This window comes from Crotalus tigris, unplaced genomic scaffold (genome assembly GCF_016545835.1).
Source record: "Crotalus tigris isolate CLP2741 ecotype Arizona unplaced genomic scaffold, ASM1654583v1 scf7180000023606.2106662, whole genome shotgun sequence".
NCBI classification, from domain to species: domain Eukaryota; kingdom Metazoa; phylum Chordata; class Lepidosauria; order Squamata; family Viperidae; genus Crotalus; species Crotalus tigris.
This window is the reverse complement of record NW_024100074.1, coordinates 1,051,019-1,063,686: the sequence shown is the minus strand read 5'-3', so window position 1 is coordinate 1,063,686 and position 12,668 is coordinate 1,051,019. Positions and strand designations below refer to the sequence as shown.

General features: G+C 39.1%; 2 protein-coding genes across 5 annotated transcripts in view; one reads left to right on the top strand and one right to left on the bottom strand.

Moving 5' to 3' along the window:
• CHST7 (carbohydrate sulfotransferase 7) overlaps positions 1-12,668 on the bottom strand; it is a 105,765-nt gene that overhangs the window by 36,372 nt on the left and 56,725 nt on the right. The window lies entirely within an intron of this gene.
• SLC9A7 (solute carrier family 9 member A7) overlaps positions 1-12,668 on the top strand; it is a 97,487-nt gene that overhangs the window by 53,574 nt on the left and 31,245 nt on the right. For all 3 annotated transcript variants that reach the window (XM_039319639.1, XM_039319640.1, XM_039319643.1), the window contains exons 10-12: positions 2,251-2,364; positions 8,535-8,646; positions 9,966-10,119. In XM_039319639.1, coding sequence (XP_039175573.1) covers positions 2,251-2,364; positions 8,535-8,646; positions 9,966-10,119 — 380 coding nt within the window. The remainder of the gene's footprint in view (positions 1-2,250; positions 2,365-8,534; positions 8,647-9,965; positions 10,120-12,668) is intronic.

Genomic DNA, 12,668 nt, shown 5'->3' with positions numbered 1-12,668 from the left:
AGACTGGATCTCCTAGCAAGAGGGGGCATGTCAAGTTGGCTACTTGGTCTCAAGAGCTGGCAGACAGAGAAAACCCATTGGTGGATACTCCATCTCCATACTGAGAAAAAGCGTTCAGGTAAGACTACGCCCCTTTTCTTGTTCAGAAGAGACACTCTTCGTTTAAACCCTTTTTCCTGGTCATTTTTCAGAATTTTCATCCTGCTTTCGTGAGAGGGCAGTATTTTTGGGGGGTGAAGCTTCCCCTTTCCCTCCCCCAAGCCACCAGCCGAGCAAGACGCCTGTCTGCCTGCCTTCTTCCCCCTGTCAGAGGTTATCATTGTCGTGAGCATTACTGTTGAGAATTGGCAGGGTGGGGCTGTTTGGTTTTTATTCCCCCCCCCCCGCCGTCTGCGGTGTGGTTGCAGTAGGTTTTGGTCTCTGTGAGGTTATCCATGAAGCACATTTTTTGGGGGGGGATCCCCACTCCGGTTACTAAGCTTGCTTAAACCCTCTTCTCCTCCTTCTCATTGGAGCCTCTCTTCGTCTGCAATGGTGGGACAGGAAGACCTGCCGGGCTGGGGATGATTGGGATCTGCCCTCTGGAGAGTAGGGGCAGGGTTACTATGCTCCCTGTCAATCAGGTTTGATTTCCTTTCTTTCCTCCCCCTGCTGCCCCTGCTTGTAGCTGCCTCTGAGCCTCTCATTTTTGGGAGTTAGCATTGCGGCATCTCTTTCTCCTGAGCCCCTTGTGCTGGGTAACTGTTGCCACCCAAGAGCTGTTTTAAAGTTAGGGAATCTTTGGGGGATAGCCAACTAGCACCCCAACATGCCCCCATGCCTCCACTTCAAGTGCAGAAGCCACACACACCCCTCCAAAGCCCCTGCAATCACCTATCAGCTTCTTTGAGGCAACCAGAAGGATAGAAGGGGATCGAACAGTGCAAATATTAATGTCAGAGAAACAGGCACAAGTTTCCCATTAAAAGTGTGGTAAGTGGGTGTACAGATAGTTCTCAACCTATAACCACAATTGAGCCCAAAATTTATGTTGCTAAGTGAGAAATTTGTTAAATGAGTTTTGTCCCATTTTATGACTTTTCTTGCCACATTTTTTAAGTGAATCACTGCAGTTGTTAAATTAGCAACACGGTTGTTAAGTGAATCTGGCTTCCCCCATGGACTTCACTTGTCAGAAGGTTGCACAAGGGCATCAGGTGACCCTGGGACACTGTGACCATCATAAATATGAATCAGTTGTCAAGCATCTAAATCACAAGACCGTGGGGATGCTGCAACAGTCATAAGTGTGAAAAATGGTCATAAATCACTTTTTTCAATGCTGTTGTAACTTCGAACATTCACTAACTGTTGTAAGTTGAGGACTACCTGTACTTTATCACTTTTTTCCTTTTGGGGGGGGTCATCAAGTTTTTGACACCTTGTTAAGCGACTGGTGATACTCGGATATTGCCATATCCTAAAAGTGATACAATGGGTGGTTGAAAAGCCCTGTGCTAGGATACCTTTTATGAATTATGGCAGAATTGGGACCTTTTTTTTCCCTGCGGTTTCAGCCGTGCTAGAACATTTAAAGACCAACATGATGATAGCAGTGACAACATGATCTGTTCTTCCTAAATGATTGTGAGGCAAGGTCCAAACACTGGTGTCTATAGATATGATGATACACTGTTCAACATTCAGCTAGACATGGAATACAAGGCACCTCTTATGCTACTCATTGTAGTATATGAGATGATACATAAAAGACTTCTGATTTGTAGTTGGCTTTAGTGGTTTAGTTTTTAGGGGGTTTAGTTTTACAGCTCTGAACAGGAATCTTAGGTGCTTCACATGTTGCTGAAGTACATCTACAGTAATCCCAGCAGCACAGCTGATGATGAGAGTTGTAATCCAGTAAGATCAGGAAGGAATTCTTGTTTTATGATAACTGTCTTTGCTATACTGGAAGATCATTCAAATTCAGTATTTATTAGGAATAGGAGAACAGATATGAATTTGAGAATTACCTTCTTAACATTATACTATCTCAGGTATATAATTTCAGATGCAGAGTATAAAATGATAAAAATAACTGGTAACAAAATGACATATTTAACTTTTAAATCCATTATTTTCTATTATTACATGTATTTTTATTTTATTTTGCATGAGCTTTACGGAAGACAGGAATACATACATATTTATATAAAGTGTCAGCTATATTGAATGCAACTGGCAAACTAATCTTTTCACATTTCCCCTCAGCTCTTTGAAGTTCTGCATTTCCTGGCTGAGAATTTCATATTTTCTTATATGGGATTAGCTTTGTTTACTTTCCAGAAACATGTTTTTAGCCCCATTTTCATAATTGGAGCTTTTGTATCCTTTCTTCATATTTAACATATTTCAAATGTGCATTTCAAAGGTTTCAGAAGTTTTCTCGTGTTTTTATGGAGTTGAAATAAGATATTTTTAAAAGTGCTTCTTAATCAAGTTTTCATCTGTTTTTAACAATATTTGATCAAATTCTATCTCTGCTCTTTATAAAATCCCATTGTCTTTGCATCTTTTTTGTATCTTGTTTGAATTTGCAAATAAGGCCACCATGCTAAGTCAATAACTTGTCATTGTAAATCTTGTTTATCTTTAAATTTTCCTTCCTTGTCCAGGATATCTTTCTAAGTGACGACTTTGTCATAATTAATTAAATTTGGGTAAGCAAAAGCTTCCATTGTTGAAAGCCACTCAGGTAGTTTAATATAAATTTTTTGTTTTATTCTTTCCCATTCTAAAAAAAGTACATTCCTTACAGAGTGGTTTTGGAAGCATCTGTGTGCTTTATTTTTCCCATACCATAGAAAGGCATGCCAACCAATTTGTAGATCATGCCTCTTTAGGTACAGTAGTCTTTTATTTCTCAGTATTATCCATTCTTTAAGCCATGGTAAAATGGCTGCTTGATAATATAGTCCGGGATTAAGAAACTCTACAGATTTCTTCTAAACTTGAAGATGGAAGAAGAATAAGTAAAAGAAACAATGATAACATGGGCAAAAAAACTTTGGATATTCTATAGATTTAGAAGATTGGCAAAAGTTATGGGATAGAAATATTAAATTGACTAAAGCAGCTTCATATAAAGAAAATTTGTATAAAATGTTTTATAGATGGCATATGACACCAGTAAGACTAGTGAAAATGTTTAAAAACACTTCAAATAATTGTAATGTAAATTGAAATGTAAACAAAAGCTAGGTACTTATTACAGTATCTGGTGGGTATGCCCTAGAGCGAAAAAATTCTGGCTTAAGATTCATACATGGTTGGAAAAGATGACTAAAATATAGATAGAATTTAAACCAGAATTGTTTCTGTTAGGAATACTAGGAGTCACGTATGAGAAGGAGAATTAGTATTTAATATTGCATATATTGACAGCAGAGGGAATAGCATTTGCCCAATACTGAAAAAATGAAAATTTACCAACTGAAGAGATTTTAGTTAAGAAAATTTTAGAATGTGCAGAAATGGATAGATTAACTTTAGAAATTAAAGAGAAAGAAGATTCAGTTTATTTCAAAACATGGGATAATTTTTACCAATGGTTAGCAAAATGAACTAGTGAGAAATGAATGTGATATGTTATCGTGAATATATACTAGTAAGATGAATGATATGTAATGACTAACTAATACTATTTATGATTATTGTTTATCATATTCATCATAGCTATTTACTATTATATTAATTAGTGTTATTGAACATACAGTACATACCCAGACAATAGTCTGTTTGCTAAAGCCAATCCCAATCCTGACTCCCACCCCGAACCTTAATCCCCATACTGACCCCATTCCTTTTCCAACCTTATAAAACTCAATAAAACTTTATTAAAAAAGATATTTTAAAAGTGCAATGCTATACAGTAGATGGCTACTTAGAAATAAGTCTGCAGAATTCATGGGATTAGCTCCTAACTACATGTGTATAGGGTTTCAACTGTATTTTATAGTAGGTTGGAAATCAGACTACAGTAGCTTTTGCTGCAGCCCCTTTTATAAAACCATGGCTTTTGAATTTTGTGTTACTGTAATCCATCCAAACAAGAGGATGGAGCTTCTTAAACTATATTAGATATTATATCTAATAGATTAAATATTAGAAAAAATATTATCTTAATTATTATCTTAAATTAATGTCCTTGAGTCACAGTATTGTGTGGGACAAATCTGTGTACATGCAGGATCTCTGAAATCTGCATATTTATCAAACCAAGTGTGAGATTTGAGAAATCTGCAGAAGAAGATGGACAGAGTATGTTAAAGTTAGATGACAAAAGGTCAGATTCTGTATCTTCTGAAGATCTCAAGCATCTGAGAATAAAACTGAAGGAGAAGTAGTTTCGCCATAAGAAAAAAAAATCCTGGAAATATAATTTCTAAAAACTTAATTACATTAGAGTTACTTTAATTTCATAGTCTGGGAAAGATGAAAAAGAAGATGTACAGTACTTGCTGAAAACTAGGAAATGGAAAATTATACTTTCAAATGAAAACTAGGGATGAGGAAATTATTGTCATCCTAATCTTTATTATTCCTAAATATGTCATGCAAGGAAAAAAAAAACCCAACTTAATCTTGCCTTCAGGCTTAAGTTTAAAAAATCCTTTTATTATCAGACCTTTGGCTGATTCTGTTGCACTTTTGAGTCTATGTTGTCAGCCCCAGAAAGAAATTTACAAGATTCTAAACCAGAATCTTCTTTTTAATTCCTCTTAATCATTTTCACACAGTAATGGCAATATCTTAAGTTATACTGATTATTGTTAATATTTATGATGTAGTCTTCGGAGAACTGCTACTAAAAGGTTTCTCTTCCTTTTCTTTTTGCGGTCATGTGTTCTTGACTTTTCAAATTACATAAGGAAATGAAAGTTCCTATATATGTATGGTAGATATGTAGATATGTAGGTATTTAAGTATATATGTATGAGATAGCAAAAGTCTGAAATTTGGTGAATATAATTATGAAGAAACATTGATCACCTGATCAAAATGGTTGAAATATTAAAAGCAAGTATAGGGAATAAGTAGCAATTTTAGTTTTTTCTTTGTAATGAAGGCAGTGAATATATTGAAGTGATTAAAATAATAGCTTTTTCAGGTCAGCAAGCATAATTTTCTGATTTTTGTAATAGTTATTTGAACAAGAATATTTGCCTTTTCTCAAAGTGTCTGGCTGCACCCTCCAAAACAGTCATTAAAGCACATTTGTTAAAAGGGACACTGGTATAGTTGCTTAAAGTATAGTCTTCTATCCCTACTGATTTGCCTCTTATTTACAAAAAGATGGACATACATATATTCAAGTAGGGAAAGTATCACTACCCATCTTACTTTTTAATCTCCTAAGAATGCCTACAAATACATTTCTAAAATGAAAGCTGGTATTTTACCATGTAGCTTGCAGGATTCCAATGAATTCCTTTCAGTTAACAGATTCTTAAAAAGGGAAGCATCAGATAGCTCAAGGACCTTGATAGCAAGGACCATGGAAAGTGTATATGGATATACTGGTACTGGCAAAATGCTTTCTTAAAATCATTTTCTAAATCAGATTAACTGAATTAATTAATTAACTGTCCACACAGAACTGAATTGTTTATGTGAGGTAACATTAGAATTAAAGTCTGTTAAAAATGACAAAAGTGCCTGGAAAACAACTCAAAAAATATGTGGTTCTCCATGTGTCAGGTTTGGTTGTTATTCAGATGAGAGATCTAGAGGAAATCTCAAAGAGTATAAATTAGGGGAGGGATGTCAAACTCAAAATGTTACATGACGTGTCATGACGTATCGTGACTTCTTTTCCATTGCCGGCAATGGGGTGGGCGCGGTTTTGGCATGACACATCCTGCCCGCGGGCTGGCAGTTTGACACCCCTGAATTAGGGTATAGATGAAGAAACATCCCACATGAAAGGAGTGGTGAAAAATTTTTTGTACAGGTAGTCCTTGACTTATGACCATTCATTCAGAGACCATTCAAAATTATAATGGTGCCGAATGAAGGGACTTAAAACTTGTACCCAAAATTATGGCTGCTGCAGCTCCCCTATAGTCAAATGATCTCAATTCCGGTGCTTGGCTATCACAAGAACACCACCCTGTCTTCTCTCTATCCTACCGGGCTGGGTCCCTTGGGCCTACTTCCCATCTGGCTGGATCCCTACAGGACATAGGCCTGCTTTCCACCCCACTGGGTCTCATACTCTTGGGCCTCCTTCTCAACCTGTCATGTCTTGCTCCACCTACTTCTTCCAAAAGCCCCTTTCAGAAAGAGAGTCAGCCAATGTTCCACTCAGCCTTCCTATATAGAAGCTGCTGTCATGGTTCTGATAGATGAGACCAAACAAATCAGAACTCCAAGGCTAAAGATTTCCTCAAAGAACATGTTTATTGGTTACATAGTATTGGCATAGTCAAAAGTGAAACCAAGTCTAAAATCCCCTCCAAAGAGAAACACTATTACAAAGTTAAGCTTCCTAGCCCACTGCTATGCAATCAGCTACGTTTCCAAATAGAATAGTTTGGCAAGCTTTCTAAACAAATGCTCACGCCCCTCCCCCAACTGACAGAAATGACCTTGGTTCCCATGGGACAGTGAAATGTTTAGCAGAAATCCTCTGCACCCCCTCCCATTCTTGTGGCAACCTAGAACGAGCAAGATGGCTGCAGCCAGGTTCGTTGTAGAGTTGACAGCTGCCTCATGCTGTTTTGGAATTGGCTACAATTCTTGCATTCCAAGAATTAATTTATAATTACATTTCTTTACTTTCTTTCAAAGATCTATTGGCTTGGAGCCTGCATAGATTGCTCTAAAAGCTATAACAGAGGTGGCAATTCAAAGTACTATGTATCATTTTGCCCTACAGCATTGATGTTTCAGCATGAAAAGATGATTAGGAGAGCCTATTTATTTATGGATTTCATAACTTTGCCTTTGGGTTCAGTTTTATTGGTTCAGCAGCAACAACATTCTCTGGAGCTTCTCTTGAGTGTCCTTCTGTCTCTGTGTAAGGACCTGCCTCAGCTAGGTCTCCAAGAAAGCAGAACTCTTGAAACACGCATTGTCTCAGAAAGGAACTTTTATTGGGAGTTAGTGACAGCTAGGAAATAAAGCGAAGTCTGGGGGGGGAAACCTGTGCAAGCAGTATATCAAAAGCAATATTTGTTACTCCTCCCCCCAGGGTCCCACTGTCTGTTTTAATCTTGGCCAATCCACAGGTGGTATATTGTTTTGGTAACTGGCTCCTTTGGTGTATTGCTCAAGGTCTTTCTCAGTTTCGTTTCCTTCTGGCTCCAAGGGCAAACCTTCTTCCAGATAAAGGTAATGGTATTTGGCTACATTCCTTCCACTGGGGGAAGGGCAGTGTAGCAAAGCAAAGCATCCCCCCTCCCAACAGAATGGCAGGCCCCAAAAAATGGATAGAAAAGCACATATATAATAGAAAGAAAAGTGATACGTTTCTTTGTGTTTTCACTGAGCTGACCAATGCCTTAGGAAGGCTCTTGTATGATTCACATGTATGTAGAATTCACAATTAAGGTTGGCTTTATTTCAAAGAGATCTTGTTCTTCCTCCTTATCTTAAATCTTGTAAGCCCATTTAGATTACTCTAATGCTGAACTTCTGTAGAGCATTTCTTCCTGTTAACTTTTATACAGAAGCTCAGTTTTAAATGTTCATAAACATTCATTTGATAAACACTTCTACTTAAGCACTTGCAAGTGAGTAATGTACATATGCAAATGAGCATTTGAAAATCAAGCTGTAGATTTGCATGTGAATGCAATATAGAGTATACTTTGTATGCAAGGATTTTCCTACTTGAATTGACTTGGCAAAGAAGTGCAATTTATCTTCCGCCTGTTTTCCCTAAGGATCCATTAAAGTGGCTTTCATGATAAGAGTGGTTTCTTAGTGACCAGTGCAGGAGGAAGATTGACTGAAGGTTAATTCTATTTTTTTTCAACAGCAGCTTTATGCTTTCTGAAGATAATGAAGAATAAATAGATACCAAGAGATGTTGGTTCTCTTACTATTGAAGTAGAGGCTTCCCTTGTTCAAACTGCACAAGCAGATTTCAATGGAATAGAGACTTTCTCAGAAGATGTTAGGACTTAAATATCACATGTTTAAAAATAAGAAAAGGATTTGTTATATGGGAAAGAGATGTTGTAGGATATTTATTCTTAAAATTATTAAATTAAATTGAGTTTTAGTCTCAGTCTTAATAAGCTGTTTTACCATACTATATTATACTTCTGTTATGTCCCAGTGTTGTTTAATAGTGCACACAGATCCAATATTCCCTGCTTTGTATTTGTATTTTATGACTCATTGCTTTGGTTTTTGTCCAGGTTTTGTGTTTTATGCAATTTGATATTTGATATAGTATTTGATATTCTTAAAATTAATGAAAATACTTGAAAATAATAGAAGGGATTTATATGCCTGTTGGATACTTAACCAAAAGTTGTGAATAGATAGCAGTCTTTCTGGGACGAGCTGCACACGTCTACCCGCTCTCTTTCTTCCTGAATTTGGGCAGAAGGCACAAGATCTCCTGGAATGTTCAACATATGATGATGTTTTCAGGTAAATTAGTAAGAATAAGCCAATAAAGAGGGTTTCCTTAGTCATGGTTGTCCAGTCTCTTCTTGAAAACCTCCAGCAATGAAGCTCCCAGCTCCCAGCTGTTCCACTGCTTAATTGATCTCACTGTCAGAAAATTTCTCCTTATTCAGTTTGGGTCTTCCTTTAATGATCTTCCATTCGTTATTTCTTGTCCTCCTCTCAGGTGCTTTGGCGAATAGGGCAATCCTCTCTTCTCTGTGACAGGCCTTCAAATATTGGAAGACCTCTATCATGTCATCTCCAATCTTTCTTTTTGCTAGACTAGACATACTCAGTTCCCACAGTGCAATGGCTCCTGACCCAAGAAAATGATTATGACAGATATTTTTACCTTCTCTTTCAGTAGAGCAAAATTTGGAGCAGGTCTGCAGTATTTGGAATACTTGTCTTGATGTGATCAAAGACTAATGTGAACTTACCTCACCATAACTGACGAAAACATTTATTTGTTGTTCTACTCATTTTATATCTTGGGGGAGGGGGTATTTTATTTTTTTGTATTTTTTGTTGTGCTGTAGAAATTAATCATCTCATAGTGATTTTAAAAATCAGGAGATAGGTTCAGAAGTGGTTGCATTGATATGTTCAAATAACTGTGATATGAAGGGAGACTTGTGACATCTTGAAAAATAATAAATCTATTGTGGCTGTTCTTGTCCTGTTCTTTGAAAACAATAACATTTCTTCTTAAAGTAAACAAAAATAAGAATCCTGAAGTCATGTCAAACCTCTAAATAGATCACAATGTTTACCTCTGGCAATTAAGGAAAGTTCTTGGAAATCTGAAAGAACTGGCAGAAGGGGGGGGGGAATTAAGCAGTTAAAAAGTGGCAGTCTCCAGGATTCAACACTGACTTGAATGGACAACACATACACAGAGAGACACTTAGACTTAAATATGTTGTAAAAATATGTTCCACAAGTAAAATATTGGGAAGTTTCATAACTTTTTTGAGCTTTCTCACCATTTACTGTGTTTTTTCAAAACTTATTTTTATAAACCACTGAGACCAATTAAATGGTGGATTTCTTTTAGCTGCTTTGTTAATTGTTGAACGGCTTGCACAATCTTCAACAGATACATACTGATTTTAAAAAGCATTCATATTTCATCGTAGTAACAGATTCTCTTTCTTGGAGTTGAGAAACTGTGTATAACATTGGTAATTATAGATTGTGTTAAATATTAAATGCTGGCATTCTGTTTAGATGGAGATAACTCAAAACAGCTCTTCTGTACTGTGTGACAACCACTGTCCTTTTGTCACTGTTGCCTGCAGGTCTCCGTGGAGCCATGGCATTTGCTCTTTCCATCCGGGACACTGCAACTTATGCTCATCAGATGATGTTCTCCACAACCCTACTTATTGTCTTTTTTACTGTCTGGATCGTTGGTGGAGGCACAACACCCATGCTGTCATGGCTAAACATAAGGTATCCAGTCTGAATTTGAACCAACTTGTTCATAACATGACTTTTTAAAAAAATCAAATCAGTATTAACAGATATTCAAACTGGAGCCATTTTGGTCTATTGGTTAAGACATCAAGTCAGAAAACAGGAGATTGTGAGTTCAAGTCCTGCCATAGCCATGAAAGCCAGTTGGGTGACCTTGCGCCAGTTACTCTCTCTCAGCTCAATACACCTCACAGAGGGGAAAATAGGAAGAAGGCATATTGGATATCTTTGCCACTTTGATTTATCTGTAAAAATAATAGTATGCTATAAATAAACAAAATAATGTACTTAGTTGCATAGAAAATATATGATCATAATTCATATATCCAGAAGTTTGCTGCTTTGAAAGGTTAAACTGGTTTTGTGTATGTGTTTTTTTTAAGGTAAAGATACACTTTCAAATAGAAGATTGCTTTTGATTGATTACTAGTATGAGGAAAAATTCTAAACCAAGGAGTTACTTGTGAATATCAGGCAGGACCAGGATCTATAGTTCACTCACAGCAAAATTCCATTCTTGATTATTTTCATCAACCTTCAGCAACAAAGTTTATTTATTTATTTTTATTTATTAAAATTTATAAACCACCCCACTCCCACAGGACTCTGGGTGGCTAACAATAAAAACACAATATAACTTAACAAGACAAACAATACAGTAACATTCATCCAGGGGTCAGATTTTATAAACCCCAGGCCTGCCGGAAAAGCCAGGTCTTAAGCAGCTTGCGGAAAACCAACAGGGTGGAAGTGGTCCTAATCTCCGGGGGGAGCTGGTTCCAAGACGGCGCCATCATAGAGAAAGCCCTCCCCCGCGGCCCCGCCAAATGGCACTGCTTGGCTGACGGGACCTGAAGTAGGCCCAGCCTGTGGGATCTAACCGGATGAAGGGAACTATGAGGTAGTAAGTGGTCTCGCAAATAGCCTGGCCCTGAGCCATATAGAGCTTTAAAGGTAATAACCAACACCTTGAATTGGACCCGGAGACCAATAGGCAACCAGTGCAGCTCGCGGAGGATAGGTGTAATGTGGGTGTACTGAGGAACACCCGCTATCACTCGCGCGGCTGCATTCTGGACCAACTGTAGTCTCTGAATACTTTTCAAGGGTAGCCTCATGTAGAGTGCGTTGCAGTAGTCCAAGCGTGAGGTGACAAGGGCATGAGTGACTGTAAGGAGAGCCTCCCGGTCCAGGTAGGGTCGCAACTGGTGCAACAGACGAACTTGTGCAAAGGTCCTCCCAGCCACTGCCGTCAAATGATGTTCCAATTTCAGCTGTGGATCAAGGAAGACACCCAAGTTGCGAACCCGCTCCGAAGGGGTATATTTCCCCCTGCTAGAGTCAACACTGGACAGTTAACATGATCCTTGGGAGGCAACATCCAAAGCCACTCGGTCTTGTCAGGATTGAGCCTGAGTCTGTTAACCCCCATCCAGACCCTCACGGCTTCAAGGCAATGGCCCATCACATCAGCCGCTTCACTGAGAGAGCTCGGGGAAGAGATATATAGCTGGGTATCATCAGCATACTGATGAAACCTCACCCCGTGCTGTCTGATGATCTTACCCAGCGGCTTCATGTAAATGTTAAATAGGAGGGGGGAGAGGACCAACCCCTGCAGCACCCCTCATTCAAGGGGCCTCGGGATTGACCTCTGCCCCCCCACCAGTACCGATTGCGACTGGCCAGAGAGGTAGGAGGAGAACCACCGTAAAACGGTGCCTCCCACTCCCACCCCTCCAAGTCGTCGCAAAAGGATACCATGATCGATGGTAGCAAAAGCCGCTGAGAGGTCAAGTAGCACCAAGACAGAGGAATAACCCCTGTCTCGGGCCCGCCAGAGATCATCAATCAGCGAGACCAAAGCAGTTTCTGTGCTGAAGCCGGGCCTGAAGCCAGATTGAAAAGGGTCTAGGTAATCCGCTTCATCCAGAGACCGTCAGAGCTGGAGTGCCACCACTCTCTCTACAACCTTCCCCAAAAAGGGGAGATGGGAGACTGGACGGAAGTTATTTAAATCAGCCGGGTCCATGGTAGGCTTCTTGAGAAGGGGCCTCACAACCGCTTCCTTCAAGGATTGCGGGAAAGACTCCTCAACGAAGCATTGATCAACACCTGGAGCCAGCCTCGTGTCACCTCCTTGGCGGCTGAGACCAACCAGGAAGGACACGGGTCCAATAAACAAGTGGAGGCGCTCATCGCTCCCACTGCTCTGTCAACATCCTCAGTGGTCACAGACTCAAATTCATCCCATAAAACTGGGCTAAGACCTGCCCCGGTCATCTCAGAAGGCCCTGCCCAATCGGAGTCTAGGTCTGTCTGAATCCGAGCAATTTTGTCTGATAGAAACTGCACAAATTCTTTCGCCCTACCCTGTAAGGGCTCCCCGGCTTCCCGAACATTAAGTAGGGAATGGGTCACCCTAAACAGGGCAGTGGGGCGAGATTCTGCAGACGCAATAAGTGCAGAAAAATGCGAACATTTTCTTTGGGATTTATTTTGTCAAACGGTCAGGAAATATCCTT